Genomic DNA, 27,356 nt, shown 5'->3' with positions numbered 1-27,356 from the left:
GCCCTTGCAGCCAGGAGTGGCGAAGGCCTCCCCTCCCCAGGGGCCTGATTAGCCTGACTCAGGAGGGGAGCCAGGCCTGGGAGCCCAGCCGGTTCTGGTCTGTCACCTGCCCTACAGGCTGTCTTACCCTAATGGCTCAGGCTGGCTACGCTTCACTTTTTCTTTCTGGCCAGTCACTTCCTATTCCCCACAGTCTGGTTCTGCAAAGAAGCCCTGGGCTCTAGGGCAAACTCAGGACAAAGCGTGCAGGAGGGCCCAGGAGCCACCCAGCCGCTGTCCTTCATCTACCCCCAGCTCCGCCCCACACTGCCTCTCACCTGAGCCAGCTTCCTGGGAAACAAATGTAGGAGAGAGAGCTGGCAGGCAACTGAGGCCCAAGCCTTGGCAGTGGCCTGGGGACAGGAGAGGCCTGTGCGGAGGACAGGTTATTCTATCCTGAGGCTTGAAGTGTCCCGGGTGGGAGGTGGGAGGAGAGAAAGGGCAGAGGGTACAGAGAAGGTAGTGGAGGGCACTCTGAGAAAGAAAGAACCAGCAGGGCACAGTGGTTCACGCCTGTAATCCCAGCATTTTGGGGGGTCAAGGCAGGTGGATTGCCTGAGCCCGGGAGTTCAAGACCAGCCTGGGCAACACAGCAAACTCCCTCTCTACAAAAACAAAATTATCCAGGCATGCTGGTGAATACGTGAAGTCCCGGCTACTCAGGAAGCTGCGGTGGGAGGATCGTTTGAGCCCAGGAGGTGGAGGCTGCAGTGAGCTGTGATCGTGCCACTGCACTCCAGCCTGGGCAACAGAATGAGAACATGTCTCAAAAAAAGAAATAAAGAAGCCATCCTCCCCACATGGTGTGGGTGCAAGGCGGGGTCTGCAGTGGGGAAACATGCAGCCAGGCAGTGGTTGGACTCGCTGGAAGCTCCTGGCCCCAGAGAACATACGGGCTCCATCCTCAGGCCTGAGCACTGTCCTGTGCGGGATAAGAGTACAGGGTCCTAAGGGCTGCCTGCCCTACCACACTCTCTCAGGCGCGTCCACCCCACCTGACTCTGCCCTTAGGCTGCAGACAGTCTGCTCCTTAGGGAAAGAAGGAAATGGTGCCCTCCAAGGCCGTGGGGTAGGCATAGGGGCCGGGTGGGGCTGCCAGGTTGTGTGAGCAATGGGTTGGGCATAGGGGCCGGGCGGGGCTGCCAGGCTGTGTGAGCGATGGAGTGGGCATAGGGGCCGGGCGGGGCTGCCAGGCTGTGTGAGTGGGTCCCTGGCCTCCTGTCTGGCCTGCTGGCTCTCCAGGGCCCTGGGGGAGCATCAGTGTGAGGCTGGACTCTGCTCTCTTCCTGGCAGGCATCCACAGAGACCCCCACCAACAAACCAGGTGGCCACCCACTCATGCACTGGTTCCCTCCCTCATCCCTTAAGCACAGAGGAAGCACCTACTGTGTGCCCAGTTCTGGGAATACAGAGCCCCCACCTTTGATGGGGAACAGGATTGGAGGTGACAGTATGTGGGTCGGGATTCAGAATGGGCACCCCCAAGAGAAGGGGCTCAGGGCCCCTTGTAGACAGACACCTGGCTCACTCCTCTCACTGCAGAAGTCACTTCCTCTCATCTGCTCCGGCTCCTAGGGCCGGCTCCCTGACTGGCCCATATCCCAGCCTGCTCCTGACGTACCTTCATGCCAGGAGAGTTGCAAGGGGCCCAGGCCTTCCTCCCTCCTCCTAGCAGCAGAGGCTGCAAGGCCTCCTGGGGCATGAACCCCCTCTCCCTTTGTCTAACCTGATAGCAAATACAGTTGAGGTTGGGGGATTTCAGGCAGGAGGGAGGGAGGGTGGACATCATATCACTTACTAGGAGGGAGAAATTGTGGACTCTTTAGCCCCACTCTGACCAGCCCCCTCCTCTCATGGGCCCACTCTGCCATCATCGCACCCACCTCTATTCTGGCCCCCTGCCCCCTGCCCCTGATCCAGGACACAGCCTTCAAGCCTTACCTTCCAAAAGGCCCTTACAAAGGTGGAAACGGAGGCACTAGAAGGCTATGTGAATTGATCAAAATCACCCATCTAACACGTTCTGGGCTGGAACCCAGGTCTCCTGACTCTACTCTGGGGACCTTTCTGGACCATTCCATTTGTTTTCTGCCCTGGGATTTGGAGTGTGGAGCAAAGGGGTGGCCTAGAGGGGACAACAGTCCATCCTGGCAGGCCCAGCCTGAGAGGCACTGTCAGGCCTCAACATTTGCGGGGCTTCCTGGCGGCTGTCTGTCCAGGGTTGATTCTGTCACCCAGTGCTCCTCCTCGAGCGCGGGTTGATGGGCTGGGTGGCTGTTCTGGGTTCTAGACATCCCTTGCCTCTGTGTGCTGTCTGCAGGTGCCCCAGGACCGCCTGGCGTGCCCATCATCGTGCGGTACAGCTCTGCCATCGCCATCCACTGGTCCAGCGGAGACCCAGGCAAAGGGCCCATCACCCGCTACGTCATCGAGGCCAGGCCTTCAGGTGCGCCCCGCCCTGCTGGGCTGAGACCCCATGGCTCACTGTCTCCCTCCTTCCTGGGTCCCTCCACCTGGGGCATGTGCATCTGTCGTCTGCCTGAGAAGGCGCCTGTGCTACGGGTGAAGTCACCTGGCCCTGTTGAGGAGTGGGAAACCAGGTGGGGGTGCTCCTAGAGCTGGACTCCTGGCTAAGTAACCCCCAGGAGGCCCCCAGAGAATGGCTCTTAGTGCTAGCTGAGGACCAGCTTGGGTTGAGGATTGCTCAGGAAGCCAGAAGCCCAAGCATGTGACGCATGTGGCTCACACACCGAATCCTCCACACGACCCCACTGATGGGTGCCCCCTGACTAAGAAGACCCCAGCTGCCTCTCAAAGCCCTGTCTCTGCCATCATGGCTGTCTTGGTGGCTGTTGTAATCGTCCCAGCCTCTCCTGTCAAGCCTGAAATTGAATCACAAGAACTTCCAAAGCCATCAGATGAGTGACAGATAAGTCACTCCAGGGGGCTGCTCTCCACTGCTCCAGTGTCACCCATCCTGACACCCGCTTGCTGGGCTCTGCTTACTCGCAGGAGCTCGCAGCCACTGCCAACTCCCTGTGTTGCTAGGTTTCCAAGTTAATCAGAGGTGCCAGAGTCAGCAAGAACAGGAGGCCTGTTCTCTGTATCCCATGGATCCACAGTTAGGTGATTAAAATGGAGAAGGAAAACAAGGCTTTGTTGCTGTAGCCCAAATAGCAAATTACAATCATAATGGGACGTCACCAGGCATCTCAGTAGCTAACACTCCTGATGGGGAATATGGAAACATCCCAGTGACAAATTGTTAATACTTTGAGGTAGCTAGGCACTAATCATCCCAATAGCAAAGAGTTAATAATTCTAGTAGTTCCTGGAAGCCACTACCACCGCTCCTGCCTTAATCACATGCTAAGAATCGCAGTTGCATATAGCGAATCCATCTAGCTGCTCAGATCTGCTGCGTGACCAGAGGATGCACGCAGGGCTGGCTCTCTCTCCACTCCAGATGGTCCCTCCCTGGCCCTCTGGTGCCGGCTGCTGAATTGGCCAGGAGACTACTACGTGCTTCTCCCAACCAGGACCTGCACCTGTTTATTCCACCCAAGTTGGCCAGCTGGGGTGCCAGGCTGTGGAATGTTGGCCCCTGACTCTGGTCCTGTTGATTCTCCAGTGTTTCCTGGGAGGCCCAGCGTGGGACTCTGGTGTTCCAAGTTTGCGGGCTGTGACTTGGTCCACACTGGTGGAATCAAGCCCTGAGCATAAAAGGAAGGACCCAGCCGGGGGCCTGTGAGAAACCAGGACTTGGAGCAGGGCCAGGGCCAGAGAGCAGAGGACAGGATCAGTAACCAGGCAAGGGGAGGAGGGAGGAGAGGGGGCAAGGGGCATGGTGGCCTATCCCTAAGGCTGTTTGAGAGCAGGCTGCTGTTATGGGGTGAGCATCTCTCCCCTCAATGCCCCCGTCCCTTCTTCTGTGCTTCCCTTTTCATCCTCAGGATGGCACAGCCCTTGTCCTACACTTGCCCCTAAATTGCTTGTGCTTCGGGCTAGGCAGGATAAACTAAATACACCCCCTTTTACAAGCCAGGAGCTGCCAAACGCTGCAGACCCAGGGAGGGGTTCGCTGAGGGATTTACAGCCCCAGGAGCCTGTCCTGCACATCAGCCAACTCCTGGGGCTGGTGGCTGGAGCCCCAGCGTGACATTCCAGCAGCTTCTGGCCTGGCCTGGTTGCCCCAGCCCCACCCTTTGTCCCCGTGTGGTGTGGAACAAGGGGGTTAAATAGCAGACAGGAGATCCCAGCTTCTGGAAGGCAGGAGCAGGGGCCTCAACGATCCCAGCCCATCCAGCAAACACAGGTCCAACTCCTGACTGCACTGGGCAGGGAAGTTTGGTGCCAGAAATGAGGTGGCCCCAGGCAGTAACGCCAGCTCTGCTGCTGACAGCGTGGGGCCTTGAGAAGATGAGTGAAGCTTCCTCCAGGCCTTGGTGTCCTCATCTGTAAAATGGAGACAGTAGTTCCTCCCTCTTACCATTGCTATGGATTTGAAAAGGAAAGCATGTAGACCCAGGGTGCTTGACAGAGGCGTAAGTGTCAGCTGTTGTCACCGTCATCATCATTATGACATCATTCAAAGATGAGTGAGAGAATTCAGAGGCATGTGAGGAAAATGGATTTGCACCCTAGTACTAAAATTTCAAGGCATGAAGTTCTGAAACTGGGCACCTCATGCTATGAAAAGGCCAGGGAAGAAAGTTTCCATTTATTTATTCAACAAATGGTGAGAAGGTGTCTGTGCTGGGTGCTGGGCTAAGGAAGACTTAAGATGAATTAGTCATGATCCTTGCCCTTGAGGGATTTCACAGCCAGCAAAGGGGAAAGAGAGAAAGAAAGATATTAAACAAAAAGATGGGCCAGGCGCGGTGGTTCACACCTATAATCCCAGCACTTTGGGAGGCCAAGGCAGGAAGATCACGAGGTCAGGAGATCAAGACCATCCTGGCCAACATGGCAAAACCCCATCTCTACTAAAAATAAATAAATAAATAAAAATTAGCTGGGCATGGTGGTGCGTGCTTGTAATCCGAGCTACTCGGGAGGCTGAGGCAGGAGAATCGCTTGAACCCAGAAGTTGGAGGTTGCAGTGAGCTGAGATCGTGCCAGAGCACTCCAGCCTGAGTGACAGAGCGAGACTCCATCTCCAAATAAATAAATAAATAAAAATTAGCTGGGCATGGTGGTGCGTGCTTGTAATCCGAGCTACTCGGGAGGCTGAGGCAGGAGAATCGCTTGAACCCAGAAGTTGGAGGTTGCAGTGAGCTGAGATCGTGCCAGAGCACTCCAGCCTGAGTGACAGAGCGAGACTCCATCTCCAAATAAATAAATAAATAAGTTAGCCAGGCGTGGTGGCAGGTGCCTATAATCCCAGCTACTCAAGAGACTGAGGTAGGAGAATCTCTTGAATGGGGGGCAGAGCTTCCAGTGAGCCGAGATCATGCCATCGCACTCCAGCTTGGGCGACAGAGCGAGACTCCGTCTCAAAAAAAAAAAAAAAAGATGGAGGTGTAGCAGGCAGAGGCTCAAAAACAAGTAAGACCAACAATGAGGCCGAGGTTTGGGACCCTGGAGTCTTCTGCAAGGACACCTCTGATGCAGACTGGGTCCCCATGGCCTTCCCCAAATTGGAAGGATCCACACTGGAAGTGGGGAGGCAGCCCCCTCATCAGGTCCCACCACTGGGTCCAAAATTCAGACAGGACGCCAGAGCATGGAGGCGCCTCTGCTGCAGTGCTCAACTTACACGACTGGGTCTGTGAGAAAGTATGGTGAGGAAAACAAATAAAATCATCATCTCTAGGGAAGGGCGGCCCCGAGCTGGGCATACCTCTGGTAGGAGAGCAGCTTCCACCAGAGGGTGCAGAAGCCGAATGGCAAGATTGGCCACTGGGCGACCTCCCTGGAGCAGGCCAGACAGAGAGGACCTGCGAGCTGGCCTCGCTGATGTCCTTCTACCATGAAGAGAAGTATCCAAGGTGACTTGGATACTTTGGTTTCCAAATCAGCCCCGCACTGCCACCAGCAGGAAGATGCACCTCTCTCAGGGCCAGGCTGACCCCATCGGCCCCACCCAGAGCGAGCAGCCAGGGCCCCTCCTGCCCTCCCCACCAACATGATGGATGCCCCAGGGCTATGGCAGGGGCTTGCCTCTTCCCTGACCCAGGCAGCACCCACACCGCTCCGATTAAACAGCATGAAGGTGAATGATATCCCACGAGGGCAAGGCCCAGAGAGCCACAGATAAAGAGGGGAAGGGGATCTGAAGGAAGCTCAGGTGCAAAGGACAGAGGTGGCTGAGGCCAACATGAGGTGAACAGACAGGGGATCCCTGGGGCGCCCGCAGTCGCTCTTTCTCTTCTCTGCTCCTAAGAAAGAAGGTGACTGAAGAGGAGCTCGCCAGATCCAGGCAACTTGATTAAACCCACTCAGGAAACCCACATTTTTCCTGTTGGCTGAGCCTGGTGGCTCACACCTGTAATCCCAGCACTTTGAGAGGCTGAGGTGGGAGGATCGCTTGAGCCCGGGAGGTTGGGGCTGCAGTGAGTCGAGAGCACACCACTGCACTCCAGCCTCAGCAACAGAGCGAGACCCTGTCTCAAAATAATTTTTTTAAAACCAGATCTTTCCTGCAGCTGTTATTTAAAAGAAACAAAAAAGACTGGGTGTGGTAGCTCACACCTGTAATCCTAACACTTTGGGAGGCCAAGGCGGGCAGATCACCTGAGGTCAGAAGTTCAAGACCAGCCTGGCCAACATGATGAAACCCCATCTCTACTAAAAAATACAAAATTTAGCTGTGTATGGTGGAGTAAGCCTGTAATCCCAGCTACCTGGGAGGCTGAGGTAGGAAAATAGCTTGAACCTGGGAGGTGGAGGTTGCGGTGAGCTGAGATGGCACCACTGCACTCCAGCCTGGATGACAGAGTGAGACTCCATCTCAAAAAAAAAAAAAATGGCCAGGCGCAGTGGCTCACACCGGTAATCCCACTTTGGGAGGCCAAAGCGGGCGGATCACCTGAGGTCGGGAGTTCGAGACCAGCCTGACCAACATCGAGAAACCCCCAACTCTACTAAAAATACAAAATTAGCCAGGCATGGGGGACTCGGGAGGCTGAGGCTGGAGAATCCCTTGAACTTGGGAGGCGGAGGTTATGGTGAGCCAAGATCAGGCCATTGTACTCCAGCCTGGGCGACAAGAGCAAAACTCTGTCTCAAAAAAAAAGAAAAATAGCACTCTTACTTTTATCTCCTGCCACCACCACTGTGTATGTTTTGAATTAGGAAAGGGGGTTAGAAAAACAGGGCCTAGTTAAGGAAAGAAGAGGGTATTCCCAGATGGTAATATCTTAGGCAGTCACTTAAAATCATGTTTCCAACCGTTTTTAATGATGTGGAAGACAGAATCCATAGTGTTCTGCCTGCACAAGTGCTAACTTGTTGAGTCTGTTTCTCTGGACAGCGGTACTGTCATTGGTTGTGACAGTACTTTCTGCACAGTACATATCTTTTAATGTAGTACAGATATTTTAATAAAAAGAATAAAAGAGATGCTCCAAAAGGTGTCTTTTTTTTGAGACTGAGTCTTGCTCTGTTGCCCAGGCCGGAATGCGGTGGCGTGATCTCAGCTCATTGCAACTTCCGTCTCCCAGGTTCAAGCGATTCCCCTGCCTCAGCCTCCCCAGTAGCTGGGATTACAGGCCTGTGCCACCACACCAAGCTAATTTTTGTATTTTTAGTAGAGACAAGGTTTCACCATGTTGGCCAGGCTGGTCTCGAACTCCTAACCTCAGGTGATCCACCCGCCTCAGCCTCTCAAAGTGCTGGAATTACAGGCGCAAGCCACAATGCTTCGTGAAAAAGGTGTCTTTTGCAGAAGCTTCAAGGGAGAACCAAGGCCTGCAATTCCGTGTAGAGCAAGGCGGATCCAACAGGCCCAGCCCTCAGGGAACATAGGACGGGGCTGGGAGCGGCATTTGGGGCTCCCCCTCATCTCCCAGGGCCTCCCTCTCTGTGCTCCTGCAGACGAGGGACTATGGGACATCCTCATCAAAGACATCCCCAAGGAGGTGAGCTCCTACACGTTCAGCATGGATATCCTGAAACCAGGCGTGAGCTATGACTTCCGGGTCATCGCGGTCAACGACTACGGCTTCGGCACCCCCAGCAGCCCCTCCCAGTCTGTGCCAGGTACCAGCCTCGGGGCTGAGGGAGTAGGGGAGCCCCACAGCAGAGCCTGCAGGCTGACGCGGGGCAGGGGGGAAAGAGGAGAGGCATCAGGTCACCAGGAGTGTGTGGCGGAAACCAAAACGCGTTGTCCCCTCGGGGCTGTGAAGAGGCAAGTCCTGGTGCCCAGGCCTGGGTCAGCCCTCAAGGCCAGAGGACACTAGGGGCCTTGATCCTGGGGCTCCCTTTCAAGGACTCCAGAAGCCCCAGGTAGGGGCAGAGCAGAGGGCCCAAGATGCAAACTTCCATGCGCTCATCACCCAGGACGTTTAGGGGCTCCAGGCCATAACTGTCTTTCCATGGAAACCCAACATGGCAGGGTCAGCAGCTGCAGAGCAGTAGTGACACAGGCGGGCCTTAGGCCTGACTGGGCAGTACCCGGGTGCAGCAGGGTCACCACCCCTCCCGTTTTCCTCCCCTCATTCTTCCTGTCTGGCATGTCTTAGAGCGCACAAAGGGCTCTGCTATCTAAACCCATGACCCAAAATGTTATCGCTAACCACTCTGAATACAAAGGCCCCTTCCCCCAAGCAGAAGCACAACTCAAAGGAACCCAGCCTCCTCCCTGTGCCACACATTGCCCACACTGAGAGAACGAAATCTTTTACCCACATTGGTAAAACCAAATCCTGGGACAGAAGTGCTTCAAGGCTGAAACAGAGAGCCCACCCCTTGTCCACACAGCATGAGTAGTCCTGGCTGGGTGCAGAAAGCACAGTCTAAGGGTTTTGAAAGAAGGGAGCTCTACCTGGAAGAGACATCTTAAAGACCCCCTCACCATGCTCTGGATCATGTAAATCTTTCACCTTTTACTAAAGAACCCCTGTGTCCATCCTCCCAGTTCCCGCTGCCTTCTGTCACCAGCAAAAATTTCACTCCAAACTGAACCTCAGGAAATGCTCTTTCAGCCTCTTGCAGGCCAGAGAAGCACCTTTCCCCGTGAGACTGAGGTCTGCTTATCAAGATAGCCCCTAGACAAGTACAAAACAAAAAAAGAAAAGGGGCTGGGAATGGTGGCTCATGTCTGTAATCCCAGCACTTTGGGAGGCTGAGGCAGGTGGATCACCTGAGGTCAGGAGTTCGAGACCAGCCTGGCCAACATGGTGACACTCCATCTCTACTAAAAAATACAAAAATTAGCCAGATGTGGTGGCAGGCGCCTGTAATCGCAGTTACTTGGGAGGCTGAGGTAGGAAAATTGCTTGAACCCAGGAGGTGGAGGTTGCAGTAAGCCAAGGTCATGCCATTGCACTCCAGCGTGGGAAACAAGAGTGAAACTCTGTCTCAAACAAAAAAAGAAAAGAAAAGAAAAAAAGAAAAAGGAAAAGTAGCCAACACACTGCCACTTTCCCCTCCTATGTCCCTGGCAGACATCACTAATCAATCTTAGCACTCTTTCCTGTTGAGCCAGGTAGCCACCTCAGAACTCATCTGACATCACCCCTCCAGGGAGCCCTTTACCGACTGATCAGAGTGGGTACTTGAGGTGAAACTATCCTCACAGAGGTTTTCCCTCATTCAGAGGTCACAGACCCTGCCTTCCCATAGATTGTGAGCATTTGGTAGGGTTCCAACCGGAGCAGGAGATTTGGAGGGAGGAGGGGGCTGAGCACCCTATATACCTGACCCCATCCATGCTCCAGCCCAGAAAGCCAACCCCTTCTACGAGGAGTGGTGGTTCTTGGTGGTCATCGCCCTGGTCGGCCTCATCTTCATTCTGCTTCTGGTCTTCGTGCTCATCATCCGGGGCCAGAGCAAGAAGTACGCCAAGAAGACAGACTCGGGTGAGTAAGCTGGCACCAGCCGTGCTGGCTGGACTTGACTTTTACATATCTCCCTTTTGGCCAGGACAGGGGTGATCAGGTCCCTCTCCTGGCAGCACGTCTGCTCTGGTGGGTGGGAAGCCTAGGGTTTCTACACACAATCTCAACCTCTTATTTTGGTCTCAACTCTACCAAGAGAAAGAGGGGATAACCCAGCCAGGTGGGAAGTGGTATGGGAGAGGGGAGGCCACAGTCCAAAGGGTGTCAATCTCCTCCTGACTTCAGGGAACAGTGCCAAGTCTGGAGCCCTAGGCCACAGCGAGATGATGAGCTTAGATGAAAGCAGCTTCCCTGCCCTGGAACTCAACAACAGGCGGCTCTCCGTCAAGAATTCTTTCTGCCGAAAGAACGGCCTGTACACCAGGTACTGGGCCCTCTGCGGGGGTGGGGGGCCAGGCCCAGCAGTGCCCAGGTGGAGAGAATGCTGGGGAGGGCCATAGAGCAGGCAGTGCTTACCTGGCCATACCTTGTCCTGGGAAACGCCATTCAAGCCCCAGGGCTGGGAACGGTCAGCAGAAAGACCGGTGAGGCCCAAGTAGGACAACTAGGGGCCTGTCCCAGTCCCCACCATGCCCAGGCACAACCTGGGGGTAAGGGCGCACTGGGGAGAAATGTACAAGGAGGTAGCTACTAAGAGTTCCTGACAGTGACAGCAGAATGCAAATAACTGGCAAAATGTTGCAAACCAACCTACTGCTGTTCAGAGCCAACTGCCAGGGAAACGGCCCTGGAGATCGTCACTTGCCCCAAAGGCAAGACAGGCCTAGCCAACGCAGACCCGAGCAAATACACCTTAGCGAAGGACGCCTGAGCACCCCCTTATCGCTATGCCCTACCGTCTTCCTCCCCATCTGGGAAACCCTCTCTCCGAGTCCTTATTTCTGCCTATTTAAGGACAACCTCCCATCCCCATCAGCCTCAAAGGGCAGCATCTGAAAGCAGCCCCTGAGGACAGGACCAGGCTGGTGGCGTGAGTACGGCTCCTGTTTTCTCCTGACTTCTTCCTAACCCCAGCCCCCTCCTAGTCCCTACTCCTTATGGCCACTGGGCTGCTCATTTCCAAGGGTAGGAGCAGCTGCCAGGGCCCACCTGACCCTCCCCTGATGTGTGGCGGTTTCCAGAGGGCTCCTGTCTCCGGCCTCAGCCCTACTGGCTTTCCCAGCTCACTGGAGGCGGCAGTCAGGAGGAGTCCAGCCTCTCTCAGGAGCTCACAAAGCTTCCCTCTGTCTCTGTCTTAGAGGGACGAAGCTATGTGTGTGTTCATCTAGAGGATGGAGGGAGGGGCTCCCAAAGCCGAGCTCTTATCCTCTGCCAAATCCAGCCTTCCAAAGAAAGAGCTGTTTGAGGCCCCCACAGCAGGCCCAGCCAGGCCCAGCATGACCACAGCAGCCCCGCCAGGCTGGCTCCCGGGCCCTGCCACATTTAACAAGGGGGCATTTCACACATGGCCTCACCTTCGCCTGCCCTTCCCAGCCTCTCCTACCCACAGTACACACGTATTCAGGCCACTGTGTGCCCCCAAAGCCACTGGGTGTACACAAAAATCCCATTTGCACCAAAGCAACCCCAGGATGTGGGGTCCTGAACCCAGCCACAGTGACATCCCCCCTACATTCACCCTGCATGTTGCCATGACAGCATTAGCCTGGCACCCCGTTTTTCCCTCTTTGCCCTCCTCCAGGTTCCTATTTCCCAGGCCCAGGCTCCTGGAAGGCAGACCCAGGAAGGAGGAGGAGCACAGGGTGGCAGGGATCCATGCCCCCCAGGCCCCGCTGTGGTCTCCCTAGGCCAGGGCAGGCTGCCCTGAGTGAGTGCACCTCTCAGCCCCACTCCCCACTCTCTCCAGGTCTCCCCCCAGGCCCAGCCCGGGCAGCCTGCACTACTCGGATGAGGATGTCACCAAGTACAATGACCTCATCCCTGCAGAGAGCAGCAGCCTGACCGAGAAGCCCTCAGAAATCTCCGACTCTCAGGTGAGGGCAGGAGGGCCAGGTGTCCTGCGGAGGCGGGGGAGCAGCGCCTCCCAGAGTGGGGCAGTGAAGGCAGATGGGTTTTCTTCCTTTCCTTCATGGGGCAGTAAAGACTAAAGGGCCCAAGAAACCACCCTGAAGTCATATATGGGCCATTTGTCCCCCCCCAAGTTCTGCTCAAAGTTTGCAGCCAGTGCTAATGGGGTCCCGGGAACCTTGATCATAGGGGGTCCCCCAAAGATCATGGCCCTCTCTACTTTCAGGGGTCACCCCACAGGCTCAGTTACTCATTAGGTCTGGCCTGCAAGGGAGCATGCTGAAGGTGTCGGAGAGGGAGACTCTGGGGAGAAGGTGGACACACAGCCCTGCATTCCAGGCCAGAGACCTGGAAAAATGCTCAGCTTCACTACTCATGGATCAAAACAAGCTTCAGAAACAGAGGGCTGGGTGTCCCGGAGCCCCGAGGATGAGAAGCAGTGTAGACCAGGGAGATGTTAAGCTTTGGAGCTTTGGACCTGAGTGTGAATCCTGGCTTTGTTGCCCGTGACCTGGGATGTCCTGGATATGCCAAGTAACCTTTCTAAGCCTCAGTTTCCCCATCTGTGGAACAGGCAGGGGTGATAATAGGCTCTGTCCTGAGGCCGTGGGGAGGATCTGCTGAGATTAGACACAGATGAACTCAGCGTAGAGCCAGGCACACGGCAACCATTCTGTAAATGTCAGCTTTTATATCAAGAGGGGGGTCAGTGCCTCTGGAAGACAGCGAGCTCAGAGAGCAGACATTAGGTGGGTCACGCAGGGACACCGTGTCCCAGGCTTGTGGGGGAGGGGCTGTGTGTATTCCAACCATGCAGCCTTACAGCTTCCCACCCCCACCCTCTCTGCCTCAGCCAAGCCTAGTGGTTACCGAGGAAAGGGCCACGAAAGGCCACGAAAGGCCACTGTGTCCCACGCCCTGGACCTTTCTGCCCAGGCCTGGGAGAGGAAGTGAAGGAAGAGGTGCCAGCAGGGAGCTGGGCTGCTGGCTTTGCAGGAGGTGCCAGGAAGCCTGGGATCACGTGGTGGGCCCCGTGGGCTCAGGGCCTGTCACTCACTGCTGTTTTGTTCAGCTCCAGGGTTACTGATGGACTTGGCAGAGCCGAGAAGGCTGGACCTAACTCCCTAGCTCAAAGTTGGCAGGGACAGAGACCCCAACTTAGCATGGCTTACCCAGGGACTTACTGTGGGGCACAAAACCCATGTGATCCAAGTGATAAGTTTTTTTGTTGTTAAGACAGGGTCTTGGCCGGGCGCAGTGGCTCAAGCCTGTAATCCCAGCACTTTGGGAGGCCAAGACGGGCGGATCACGAGGTCAGGAGATCGAGACCATCCTGGCTAACACGGTGAAACCCCGTCTCTACTAAAAAATACAAAAACTAGCCGGGCGAGGTGGCGGGCGCCTGTAGTCCCAGCTACTCTGGAGGCTGAGGCAGGAGAATGGTGTAAAACCCGGGAGGCGGAGCTTGCAGTGAGCTGAGATCCAGCCACTGCACTCCAGCCCGGGCTAGAGCGAGACTCCGTCTCAAAAAAAAAAAAAAAAAAAAAGACAGGGTCTTGCTCTGGAGTGCAAGTGGTGCAATCTCCGCTCACTGAGACCTCCACCTAGGGTTCAAGCAATTCTCCTGCCTCAGCCTCCCGAGTAGCTGGGATTACAGGCATGCGCCACCACCCCTGACTAATTTTTGTATTTTAGTAGAGATGGGGTTTCACCATGTTGGCCAGGCTGCTCTCAAATGCTTGACCTCAAGTGTTCCCCAGCCTCGGCCTCCCAAAATGCTGGGATTACGGGCGTGAACCAGTGCGCCCGGCCCCACTATCCCAAAGTGCTGGGATTACAGGCGTGAACCACTGCGCCCAGCCCCACTATGGTCCTTATGAGGCTTCTAAAGAAGTCAGTGCTGCTGCCACTCAGCCACGTGAGAAGCAGCTCGGCTACCCATCAGCGTCTGCAATGCGGAGCCCCCACCATTGCGACCTTCAAGTGGGGGCTGATGGGGATGCCACTGGTCGTTCTCCTGCCTGTGACAGTTTGTGCAAAGGTACATCCCAGAGGATCAGCAGCTGCACAGGCCAGGGCCCCTCCGTTTCAGCCGCCAGGAAAAATGACTGCCTCTCTTTTCAAGGGCACCCCTTCCCCCAGGTCTTTGTCGAGTGGGTTTTGCATATGCTGCCTGGTTTATATTCTGAGTCAGACCACCCAAAACTCACTCTCCAAAATTGGCGGAAATCTGCCCAGTCGTTTTCCTGTGATATGGTAATAAACAAAGCGTCAGTTTGACTTATAAACAAACACACATGATGCGATGTGAGAAAGGCTATAATTCAGCTGTGGGTGATGGGCTAGAGGAGAGAGGGGCCGGCTCTCCCATAGAGGGCCCAGAGTGCAGAAGGAGGCACCAGGCAGAGGGCAGGATGCATGCAAAGACTGGAGATTTAAAGGCCCCTGACCTGTTTGATGGAGCTTTAACACTGCAGCATGGCTGGATGGCAACTTCATTTTCAAAAGAAGAGCCCAAGTCTGGTAGAAAAAAAAGTAATAATGTATATACTTAGCACACAAGTAAATCACAATGAAAAAGAAATTCCAAGCCAATGGCACACACTGTCTAATCTTGATCTTCAGTGTTTGCAATATCATGGACAGCTCCTTGAAGTGCATTGCAATGAAATTAAGCACACTTTAAAAAGAAGATACACAGAGTGAATCTTTTGTTTTCTCTTTTTCTTTTTTTTTTTTTTTTGAGACCAAGTTTTGCCCTCCTTGCCTAGGCTGGAGTGCGATGGCGCGATCTCAACTCACCTCAACCTCTGCCTCCCGGGTTCAAGCAGTTCTCCTGCCTCAACTTCCCAAGTAGCTGGGATTACACGTGTGTGTCACTGCGCCAAGCTCATTTTGTATTTTTAGTAGAGATGGGGGTTTCACCATGTTGGTCAGGTTGGTCTAGAACTCCTGACCTCAAGTGATCCACCCACCTCGGCCTCACAAAATGCTGGGATCACAGGTGTCAGCCACCACGCCCAGCCATGAATCATATTTTCTGTACCATTTATTATGCACCGAATTATAATAGCAAACATTTATGAAGTGTTTAGTAGAAGCCACGAAGGATTCTAAGGTTTGTTCGTGAATGACACCACCTAAGCTTCAGAGTCCTCTGGGAGGCACTGGTGGCATTCAGGCCATTTTCAAGTAAAGATGATGAAAAAGAGAGAGTTGGGAAGGCCCCCACCCCCTGACAACAAGCCCAAAATCCATCCCGCCCCCCTGTTCTCCCTATGACATCTGCCCTGCATACCGGCACAGGTGAGACTCTGTGTGGTACCTGGGAGGAGGAAGTGTATAAGTGCTGGGTGGGTTGGCTCTCTGTGAAGCTCATTCATTCATTCCTTGATGCATTTACTCAACAGCTATTTGTTCTGTAGCCACAAAACAGAATCAGATGCTGTATAGGAATGATGGCGACAGTAGTGGGCAAGACAGACTCTAATGAATGTTGTGTGATAATATGTTATGATTTATTAGGGAAGACCATATGTGTATAAATAACCACGTTTTCATTTTTCATTCAAACATTATGGAACCACAGTAACTTGAGGAAGAAAGTGGTGAACAAAAGCCTTTCTCTCTTTCTCTCTTTTTTTTTTTTTTTTTTTTTTGAGACGAAGCCTCGCTTTTGTCCCCCAGGCTGGAGTGCAATGGCACAATCTCAGCTCACTGCAACCTCTGCCTCCCGGGTTCAAGCGATTTTCCTGCCTCAGCCTCCCGAATAGCTGGGATTACAGGCGCCTACCACCATGCCCAGCTAATTTTTATATTTTTAGTAGAGACGGGGTTTCACCATGTTGGCCAGGCTGGTCTCGAACTCCTGACCTCAGGTGATCTGCCCACCTCAGCCTCTCAAAGTGCTGGGATTACAGGCATGAGCCACACCACACCCAGCCAAGTCTTTCTGTTTCTTTCCTGCAGTGCAGAGGCAGATAAAGCACCATAAGGAGATGACTTCCCCTGGAGGCTCAGAGAGGGCTGCCTGAAGGAGGTGGCATTTATTTGAGCTGGGCCTCAAAGTGTGAACAGGACTGGGTCATGCATAGAAGGGAAGCGTGCAGGTTTGCAGCTGGCTGGAGCGGGATCATGTTCTGCTATCACCCTTCTACTGAATGGCTCTGACCTTTTACCTGTGTCTGCCACTTTTCCATCAGATTGGGCCGTGAGTCCACTAGGCTCAGCTGAGACCTCGTTGGTTCTCCTTAGCCTGACTGCAAATAGGCTCAGCTGAGACCTGGTTGGTTCTCCGTAGCCTGACTGCACCCCAGATCCTGGCAGCCCAAGCTTGTGCCAAACAAGAAACACACTGCAGGGCAGAGCCAGGCCGGGAAGAGACATACTGGACGCCTGCTGTGTGCCGAGCCCTGTGCTTTGTATATTCTCATTTAACATCCAGCTGTCCTGCCATGCAAGTGAAACCATCCCCATTTAATAGCTGGGGAAACTGAGGCTCAGAGAAGTCAAGTGGTATGCCCTTGGTCACAGAGCTCAGAAGTACAAGCAACTGGGATTCAGATCTAGAGCCAGCTTGCTTGGAGGGTCGTGCCCACCGCAGCCTGGCCTCGTGCAGCTGCCCAGCACGGAGAGGAGTTTGAAGGAAAGAGGACTTCACTGCCTCCAACCCCACCCCAGTGACCTCCCTTGAGCCTCCTGAACCACAGACATCTCTGACAGCCGGTTGCAGGGGGAGGGGCACACGTTGCTGTCACTTTACCTATAAGGGCACAGGTAGCACATATGACATTGCTTCTGAGCTGACATTTTTCAAAGGACATTCTTGGGAGATTTCCAGCTCTCTTAACACAGGGAGCCCAGAGTCTCGACAAAATTGTGCCTCCAGGGGCACAATTCCGAGGTTCTTCGGAGACGCACAGAGACACATCACCCCTACACCACCTCTAATCCAGAGGCTGCAGCCCCTGCAGAGAGACCCCGGCTGGCCCCCCAGGTAGAGGCATCCGGGAGACAGGCAGAACACCCTGCACAGGTACGCTGCCGGCTTCAGGCTAGAATCAGTGCAGAGCCCTTGGGACCATGGATGAGAGAGGGGCTCCTGCTTCCAGTCTCCCACGGAGTTTCACAGGGTGACTGCTCTGTCATCTAGGGCAACACATTCCTCCCAGACTCCATAAGATTCAACAAGATAAGGGTCCCCTGCCTGACCCCAAGGTCTCAACACCTTCCCTAAGGCTGAGTCTGGTGCCAGATCCTTTGGGCTGGAGATGAACAAAAAAATCAAAAGGGCTTTGCTTTGCTTCCTCTTTTCTCCGGGGTCCTGCCTCCTTCTGGTCCCCCCTCCCCACTCCCATCACCAAGCCTGGAGTCTGTGCTCCCCGTCCCCAGACCTCAGTAATTGCTGATTGAGTGGCTTTGAGGAGCTGTTAAGAGACCAGGGAGACGAAGCAGTCACTTGATTGCCTGGTGGCCTGGCAGGACGGCCCCTGAAAGGCCCCCTTTGTGCTGGGCCGGTCCCTGGGAAGCTGCATTCAATTACCGAGGCCCGTGAGAATTGAAAGCCGCAATAGGAGCCCCTGGTTTCCCCCTCGCTTTCTTCTCTTCTCGCCCTACCCCCACCCCGAAAAGAAACAGATGTTCAGGGAGATGGAGGCGGGAGCAGCAGTCGCTGATGCAAAGCCCTCCTGCTTGGGCTTTGGAGGGCGGAGCGGGGGAAGGGGAAGACCAGACTCTGGCCTGCCTGGCCCCTCCCGCAGCGCGAGCTCTGTTTGGCTCCCTGCTCTTCCTTCTGGTGCCTTCCATCCCCTAGATGCTGCCCAGAGAGTGCCTGGGAGCAGTAAGCATTCGGCAGATCATAGCTGGTAGGATGGGGATGGTCTAGATGAGTGGGCTTTGGGATCTGGGCCCCTCGGAGGGCCAGAGAACCCCACTCCCCACCTTGCTTCCAGTCCAGACATGCCCCTCTCTCGGAATTGGGGGTTGGTGGGGAGCGGGCAGCTAACCTTCTTCTCCCATTCCAGCTGCCTGAGCACTGAGTTGGCCTCCCCGGCTTCCTGGCCCCTTCTAATCCCTGCCAGGGGGCTTTGAGGTTTCTCACTCCATCTCTTCCCTTTCCCACCCAGGCCCACCCTCACTGTCCCCACTGATAATACCTTTTACAGCATTCTCTCCTGGGTTAGCTCATTTCACCCTGTGCACTATGGAACTCTACCCATTTTACAGACAAGGACACTGAGGCTGAGACAGCCTGCTGGTAGGGGCCGGAACTTCCCCATGCCACAAGCTCCTCCCCGCAGAAATTCTTTTCCACTGGTCCCACAGTCATCCTGGGGTTCACTCCTCTGCAAGGCTGGGGCCTGGGGCTAGCCAAAATTCTAGAACCCCTGCAGATGATGCTAACAACGGTTCAAGTCAGTTAGTGGGTGGAGAGACCAAACCTGTAGGGAAAACTGGGGGACATCCCTGTCTGGTCCCCCGCACTCACAGACCCTCACTTCTCCTGGGCGGGACAGACCCCCAGCCTCCTGCCTCACAGATCCGCGCTGCTCCAGGCCAGCCTCACTCGGCCCAGCGTTAGGTGCCCCGCTGGGCATATGGAGTCTCCCTGCCCTGCCTATACCCCCTCTTTGTTCTCCTGGGCCAGCAGCTGGGCGGTAGGCACAGAAAGGGGCTTGTATTCCGCTGCATTGCGTCATGGGGCAGACCGAGCCCAGGGACTTTCCATTGTCTTGGGCAGCCGTCTGTGCCTGCCAAGAGGATTGAGGTCCTGGTGGGGGAGTGTCTGCTGGGGGCGGTGGTAAGGAGAGTGGCTGGGGTTGTAGAGGGGTGAGGAGAGGGAGGGGAGGGGCCAGAGAACATAAATTAGCAGATGGACTAGGGAGTATTTAATTCCTGCTAGGAGTCGGGGTGGGAGGTTGTGGGGAAGCTCTTGTTCCCATCCTGTGGTCTCCAGGCAGGAGTGTAGGAGTTAAGGGGTGCGTGGGCTTTAGAAAGTCAGGCAGATTGGAGTTCAAGCCCGGCTGGATCACTTCCCCAGCAAAACCCATCACCCTTCCTGTACTTTATGTGCCGGTCAGTCAATAGGAGCTACAGCACAGAGGTGTGAAAATTAAATCCAGTTACACACGTCAGCGTTTCGGACTGTCTGGCAGAGCGCCTGCTCCAGTGGCAGGGGTCGTTATAGTTCTGTTCATTGTAGCTACGTCCCCTCGAGATGTATCCCCATGTTATGAAGGACTCTGAGTTCCTGAGAACAAGCCGTGCATCTCATTTCCCAAAGCCCAGACCCTTGGGACAAAAGTCCCCACTCCATTTTCTTTACCTGTAAAGCAGGACACAGCTCCCCATCCCAAACTTGTTTGGACTGGGCTACCTGGGTTTTATGTTCTACTTGGGTTGCTGTGATTCACTAACTTCCCCCAGGCAGGGGCATTGGCTGGGGAGGACTGAGGAGGCCTGGGTAGGGTCCTCTGAGCTGCAGTGCACTGAGCGTTTGCTGTACGCTGAAATTGGAGCACTTCTCTTCCAGAGAGTTCTGAGGGTGGTCCCATCTGTTGTCTTATTAACTCTCAAAACATGGCTGGGAGCTCAGGGTAGGGGAACGGGTGCACAATGTTTTTAGCTCCACAATTCAGATTTCACTTTCCACCGAGACTGATTCTTGTTTGGGGCTGATGTCCCCAATAGATAGATGAAGCCTGTGCCTAGGCCATCAAAGTGTCGGAAAAAAAAAAGGAATAATTTAATATTTTTATCTTTAAAAAAAACAAAAAACAAAAAACTTCAGGTTGGGTGCAGTGTAATTATGCCTATAATCCCAACACTTTGGGAGGCCGAGGCAGGAGCATAGCTTGGGCCCACGAGTTTGAGACCAGCCTAGGCAACAAAGAGAGACCCCCGTCTCTAAAAAAAAAAAAAAAAAAAAACAGGCCAGCCACGGTAGCTCATGCCTGTAATCCCAGAACTTTGGGAAGTCGAGGTGGGCAGATCACCTGAGGTTGGGAGTTCGAGGCCAGCCTGACCAACATGGCGAAACTGCATCTCTACTAAAAATACAAAAATTAGTCAGGTGTGGTGGCGTGTGCCTGTAATCCTAGCTACTCAGGAGGCTGAAGCAGGAGAATCACTTGAACCCCGGAGGCAGAGGTTGAGGTGAGCCAAGATCGTGCCACTGCACTCAAGCCTGGATGAAACGAGCAAAACTCCATCTCAAAAATAATAATAATAATAACTTTAAGGTTTTAGATTACATGAAAATTCTGAACTTTTGATTTTTCTCATGCTTAGTTTGTAACTAAGTGTTGTTTTTATGTTGGATCACACGTGGACAGGCACAGGCATTTTTTTACTGCCTGGAGCCTCTAAAGGTCTTAATCTGGCTCTGGCTTTGTCCCCAGTCACAAAGTAAATCAGAAGCTGGACCAAGATGATAACTTAGTAGGTTGTGGTTGAACCTCAAAAACATGGCTCTGTGTCAGAGAAGCCAGACACAAAAGGCCACATATTATATGATCCCATTTCTATGAAAGTCCCAAATAAGTTAATCCCTGGAGACAGAAAACAGATTAGTAGTTGCCAGGGGCATGGATATAGGGAGTGCCCGGTGGGGGCAGAGATGGGGAGTGACTGCTTCCTGGGTACAGGATTTTATTTTGGGGTGATGGAAATGATTCGGAGCTGGATAGAAGTGGTGGTTGCACAACATTGTGAAGGTCCTAATGTACTGAGTCATAGACTTTAGAATGGTTCACTTTCAGTTATGTGAACCTCACTTCAATTGAAAACAAAGCTAGGCTGGGCACGGTGGCCCACGCCTGTAATCCCAGCACTTTGAGAGGCCAAGGCGGGTGGATCACCTGAGGTCAGGAGTTCAAGACCAGCCTGGCCAACATGGTGAAACCTCATCTCTACTAAAAATAGAAAAAATGAGCCGGGCATGGTGGCAGGTGCCTGTAATTTCAACTGCTCCAAAGGTTGAGGCAGGAGAATCACTTGAACCCGGGAGGTGGAGGTTGCAGTGAGCCCAGATTGCGCCACTGCACTCCAGCCTGGGCAACAAGAGCGAAACTGCCTATCAAAAAAGAAAAAACAAAACAAAAAAAAACAAAGGTGAAATAAAGTGGCTCATGCCTGTAATCCCAGCACTTTGGGAGTCCAAGGCAGGAGGATCACTTAAGCCCAGGAGTTCTAGACCAACCTGGGCAACATAAGGAAATCTCATCACAAGAGAAAATTTTTTTAAGTTAGTGGGGCATGGTGGCATGCACCTATAGTCCTGGCTACTCAGAAGGCTGACGTGGGAGGATAGCTTGAGCTCAGGAGGTTGAGGCTACAGTGAGTTAGGATTGCATCACTGCACTCCAGCCTGGGCAACAGAGTGAGACTCTGTCCCAAAAAGTAAATAAATAAATAAATAATAAAAATAAATAAAAGTAAAAATAAAAAGGAAAGAAAATAAAACTTGCCAGGCATAGTGGCTGACGCCTGTAATCCCAGTACTTTGGGAGAGTAAGGCGGGTGGATCACTTGAGGTCAGGAGTTCAAGACCAGGCTGGCCAACGTGGTGAAACCCCTAAATACACAAAAAATTAGCCAGGAATGGTGGCACATGTCTGTCATCCCAGCTACTCAGGAGGCTGAGGCAGGAGAATTGCTTGAACCTGCGAGCTGAAGGTTGGAGTGAGCCAAGATCATGCCAATGCACTCCAGCCTGGGTGACCGAGTGAGATTCTGTCTCAAAAAAAAAAGAAAGAAAGAAAGAAAATAAAAATTCAAGTCTTCTGATTCTATCAGGTATCTCCCAGCTCTAGGCCAACCCCATAGTAGACCCTTCTGGTCTGGGATCTGCTCTGAAGGAAGCAGCAGGCGGGCACAAATGGGCACCAGACCCCCTTGGCAGCGAGGGAGCTGGGAAGCCCAGAGTCCAAGTCTTGAAAAAGGCAGAGCAGGCCAGGCGCGGTGGCTCACGCCTGTAATCTCAGTACTTTGGGAGGCCGAGGCAGGTGGATCACCTGAGGTCAGGAGTTTGAGACCAGCCTGGCCAACATGGAGAAACCCCATCTTTACTAAAAATACAAAAAATTAGCTGGGCATTGTGGCAGGCGCCTGTAATCCCAGCTATTCAGGAGGCTGAGGCAGGAGAATCACTTGAACCCAAGAGGTGAAGGTTGCCGTGAGCCAAGATTGGGCCATTGTACTCCAGCCTGGGCAACAAGAGTGAAACTTTGTCTCAGAATTTAAAAAAAGAAAAGAAAAGAAAAGAAAAAGGCAGAGCAGAGTTTTGAACCAGAATGCCCTGTGCCTTCTGGCCCCGACCACAATAGCCTGTCCCTACGGGGCCACTGACACGCCCTGATTCTCTGTCCTCCCAGGGAAGTGACAGCGAGTACGAGGTCGACTCAAGCCACCAGAAGGCCCACTCCTTTGTCAACCACTACATCAGTGACCCCACATACTACAACTCATGGCGGCGGCAGCAGAAGGGCATCTCAAGGGCACAGGCCTACAGCTACACTGAGAGCGACTCAGGTGAGCCGGACCACGCCGCCGTCACCAACAGCACCAGCACCCAGCAGGGCAGCCTCTTTCGGCCCAAGGCCAGTCGGACTCCAACGCCCCAGAACCCCCCTAATCCCCCAAGTCAGCAGAGCACCCTCTACCGTCCCCCCAGCAGCCTGGCCCCTGGCTCCCGGGCTCCCATAGCAGGATTTTCATCATTTGTTTGACATCGGAAGAGGAAAAAGCAAGAAAGAGAAAAGGTACCAAACTCCTCCTTCGCCCTCCTCTCACCGCCTGCCAGAACACAAAACACCAAGAAACCAAGTCAACTTTTCACCTCCTGAGTTTATTTTTCCAGAGATTCCAGGGCCAGCAAAGTCGGCGTTCAGAAGGAGGGAGAAAACCGTGAGAGGATGTGTGTGGCCAGCAGTTCTTCGGCTTTGAGATGGTGGGGTTCACTGCTCCCTTGGGAATTACGCGGAGCTAGGGAAGTGGTTGTGTCACTGCTATGGACACAGAGAGGGGTGGGCCTCTGGAGAGAGAGGGGGAGCGAAGGCTGAGGACTGGAGGCCGCCAGGCAGGTGTGGCTGAGGAAGAAGCTTCTGGATGTCCACCCAGCTGCCCCCTTCCAGTCCCTGCAGGACCCCTGGACCCACTGCCACTGCTCTCTGCAAAAAGGATGGGCATCCCGGAAGCTACGCCTGCCTTCTCTCCCTGCTCCTCCTTCCCCTCTCCCTCCATGCACCATCACCGTGGCTGGCAGGCATAGGACAGCCTTGTCCAGACCCCCTGTCCTATCTTGGCAACCTCTACTGCCCACCTCCCCTGCTCAACTTCTCCACCAAGCATTTGGTTTATTTAGAAAAAGGAAGAGAAAAAAAAAAAACTAAAGGGTGAGAATTTGCTTCACGCCTTCCTTGTTCCTGCATATTTTTTAAAATTGTGAATCCAAGGAAGAGAGTTCAAGGGTAGAGGAGAAATCCCCACAACTGACCCTGCCTCCCTGTGCTGGAATTGACTTTCCTGAGCACGGACAAGGAAAGATGAAGTCTGGGGAGCAGAGGTGTAAATAAGGCAACTGGCCTGGGCACTGTGGGATAATTAGGTTTAATGCATTGTGGGCAAGATAAGAATGACGCTTTGACTGTTCTCTTTCTTCCAATCCAGGTTCCATCTGTCCCATCTTTAAAGGACTAGTCAGCTTCCCTCGGCTGGGGAGTGGGGCACAGGTGAGGGGATCTCCCTCTGGGCAGACACATCAGTCTCCACTGGATAGATCCTCACCACACACACACACACATCTCCCATGCACTTGCAAGGAACAGGGTCTAGGGATCCTCTCCAGAACAAACTCATTTGGGTCCTCCTAGCCAGACAGCACACTCACTTTCAGGTCTGTGTCCCTCTCGCTGTCACCCGGCAGCCTCCTAAGCACAGACGCACAGAAGCCCAGAGGGGTGACCCAAGTCCCTGGTCCAGAGGCTGGAACACCCAGAATTTGCTCAGTCTGCCTAGCACCCAGTTTACAGACAAAGAGGCAAAAGCACCCTAACCTCCAGTAACAGCTTCCAGGCTGGGCTCTGCCTGGCCAGGGCCGGGAGGGGAAGGGGCAGGTCAGGAAGCTCAGTCCAAAGTGGACCCAGCATTGGAATTGCATGCCCAGCAGGGGCAGGTCAGATGGGACCAAGTGACAAGAATAGCTGATGGGAGGGAAAGCCTTTACACACACACACACGATCTGCTCCAAGGAGTGTTCTGAAAAAAGCCACATCTTGTAGCCAGGATCTTCCTATCCACCTGGTACTTACGGATCTTATGGATGCCAGAGTTTAGGGAGAGGCCTTTCTATCTAACTCCATAGGTTGTCCAAGGCCCTCTGTGAGTTCAGCCAGCCCTGTAAAGCCAGCCCAACACCTGCCCTACCGCTGAGATGGGTGGCAGTTGGCCCGCAGGGGCCTGTCCGATTCAGCGTGGGCCCCTTCGTGGAGCAGGGCTCTCTGTGTGTGCTGTGCACAGGCGCTGCTGGCCCTGCCCAAGAGGAGATGATGCCCTATTGGCATCATCTATTGGGGTTGGTGAGCAGAGTTCAAGGAAGCCCAAGTAGGAGATTTGGGAAACAAACCAAGGTAAGAGAGAGCCTGGACCCCTCCCCACCAACCCCTAGTCAGTCACTGTGTTAATGGTGACCGGGAAGGGAAGTCAGGGTCTGGGGCTCAAAGAACGGGCACACCCAGCTTTTCCGGAAGCACTTGACCCCTGGGAAATGTGAACAGGGCGGTGCTGGAAGATGGCTTAGCAGACAGGCCAGCCCAGCTCCAATGTCCAAACAGTGATTTCTCCAGTGAGGAGGCCTTGGAAGGGAAGCACAGTCTTCCCCGAAGGAGAACCAAGGGCTGAGGTTTTGCCCCTCCAGGACGTAAGGTGCTCTTGGGGCCTCCTTGGTCTTGTCTGGAGGCTGCAGTGGAGTCAGCCGGACACCCTGCCCCACCCCTGCCTCCTCTGCCCCCACCTTCTGCAGCATCTGGCGTCTCCATGACAGCACATCTGCAGCTGCCGGCCTGTGATCGTGCTGCGCAGCTTTGCTTTTCTTTCCTCTCATCTTTTTTTTTTAAATAACTTCATCCTTTTCCCTCTCTGCTGAGCATTTAACCATTTAAGGAAGTTCCCAGTTTGCATTAGGGAATTATTTTAGCCCAGCCCAGTGAGGGATTATTTGGGAGGAAGCAGGGGTGAGTAAAAACATTGTGTCTGTGTATATATCGCACATGAGGCCAATTTTCCTTTGCCTTTAATGAATCACCTAGTGCACTAAGATATTCCACCCCCCGCCTTCCCCACACGTTCATTCGCACCCGTGCTAACACCTATGTGTGCATGCGGGATGGTGCCCATGCACGCCTGCGCTCACGCACATGCACACACAAATATGCACAGAACACACATCTGTATGTGTGTTGGCAAAGAGACTCCTGCAACTCCCTCTGATGGCTGAAGCCATCTCTCCCCTGTGAGGCACAAGTGGCCTGGGTTGCTTGCACTTGGGGCATGACTGGGATCTATTGTCTGAGGGGGCGAGGACACCATGCAAATTTAGACAAGCCCATGAGATCAGGCTGGGCCCACGGTGAAAGTCCCACACTTAGTCAACACCCACCCATCTGGAATATTGTCTCCACAGCCACAGCCACAGCTGGAAGCCCAGGTCTGCAGCTGTGGAACTCTAGATTTTTTAAGGACACATCTCTTTGCCCTTGTTTACATATCTACTGGGACAGCCGAGGCTCCCAATCCTCCTCCAGACACCTGGCCACGTTAGAAAGGGGTGGTGGGCCCTGCCCATGGTAATGGGGACCCTTCCTGGCCTGTGAGTTTCTGAGCCAGTGATGCCAGGGCCCCTGCATGTTGTGGGACTCCACCCAAAGCAGGTTCACACCAGGACACACCTGGCACCTTTGGCATTGCCTCCCTGTGCCCTAAGCAATATCCCAGTGTTACACCCAGGAGCCCACGCTGGGCACACCAGGGCTTTCCCCTTCCTGGCTGCGCCTCCAGAGTTGACGTCAGCACCACACCCACACTGCCGAGACAAACCAAAAAGATGCTCTGGGCTCCAGAACCACCATCCTCCTAGGGTTCCAGAGAGTTTGCAAACCCAGGCTGCCTCCCCTTCTGTCCACCCCTCACCATCCGGCCCCCAAAACTCCTACCCCCAAACCTGACACTGCCGTGATTTAGAGGAAACGGGGACATAGCGGGGACTGCCCCACCTGGTGCACGCTGCCTCGAGGCCTTCTGTTGCTGCCCACACCTCCCTGGGCAGTGCTTCTAAAGGTGCCAGAGCCTCACCACAGTGCCACTCTGACTGGGCAGGGGCTTCCCTCAGCTTCCCAGAGTGCACATCTGAAGGTGCCTACCCTGGGTGAGGGGCTGGTGCGCAGGAAGATAGAGGGGAGACCATCTGAGCAGCCACCACCCGCTCCCCAGTGCCTCTGTATGGCCCTTTCCAGGGACACCCACGGGCATGCGCACATGGCAATCCTGACCACCACCTGAGCACAGGTGCCCCCTTGGGACCACCCCCCCCTTTGTTTCCATCAGAATAACCAAAAGCATTTAAACGTGTTATCGTTCTCCATCCATCTAGACTCCAGAAACAAAAATCAACACAAATCTTTATTTTTTGATTTAAAAGATATAACAAAAAATTATGGGGAGAGTATTCATTATGGCAGGTGTCTGTCTGTAAGAAAAAAATATATATCTCTATGTCATATAGCGTGTTAGCAGGTTTATTTTTTAAATGAAAGGTAAGAAAGATTGATTTGAAATATATACTATGAGAAGTCCCGTGTCCTGTCAAACTGTCAGTATTTTATAAATAAAACTTTTTTTTTTGGAGTTTTGAAGCAACATTCTTTTCCTTCCTGTTACGTGAACGGGGACACCTGTCCCAGTATCATATCCAAGCAATTCATTCCCCCAAACAGCCATTTTTAGCCATGCTGTGCTTTTGCAGAGAAGAGTCAAGGGTCTGACTTATCTACTCTCTTAATTCATAGGTGAGTGGACATCTGTGCCTTCCAGTGAAATACACTATTTTTTTTATTTTAAACTTTTAGAATAAGAATCTACTTGATGCAATATGCAAATGATAATGAATAATAATACTAATAATAGCAATAGCTAACATGTCTATGGCATTCACTCTGTGCCAGGCACAGTTCTAATCACTTTACCTTTATTAACTCA

At 53.6% G+C, this 27,356-nt stretch overlaps 1 protein-coding gene across 2 annotated transcripts in view; it reads left to right on the top strand.

The window, feature by feature from the left end:
- Positions 1–27,005, top strand: part of SDK2 (sidekick cell adhesion molecule 2) — a 313,739-nt gene extending 286,734 nt beyond the window's left edge. For both annotated transcript variants that reach the window (XM_033182024.1, XM_033182023.1), the window contains 6 exons: positions 2,360–2,485; positions 8,077–8,241; positions 9,921–10,061; positions 10,326–10,464; positions 11,947–12,073; positions 22,481–27,005. In XM_033182024.1, the coding sequence (XP_033037915.1) occupies positions 2,360–2,485; positions 8,077–8,241; positions 9,921–10,061; positions 10,326–10,464; positions 11,947–12,073; positions 22,481–22,834 (1,052 nt within the window). In that variant the 3' untranslated portion in view covers positions 22,835–27,005. The remainder of the gene's footprint in view (positions 1–2,359; positions 2,486–8,076; positions 8,242–9,920; positions 10,062–10,325; positions 10,465–11,946; positions 12,074–22,480) is intronic.
- Positions 27,006–27,356: the final 351 nt, after the last annotated feature.

The sequence above is a fragment of the Trachypithecus francoisi genome, unplaced genomic scaffold, assembly GCF_009764315.1.
Source record: "Trachypithecus francoisi isolate TF-2019V2 unplaced genomic scaffold, Tfra_2.0 Lachesis_group20, whole genome shotgun sequence".
NCBI classification, from domain to species: domain Eukaryota; kingdom Metazoa; phylum Chordata; class Mammalia; order Primates; family Cercopithecidae; genus Trachypithecus; species Trachypithecus francoisi.
Note: the sequence above shows the minus strand (reverse complement) of the source record. Positions and strands in the feature narration are given on the sequence as shown.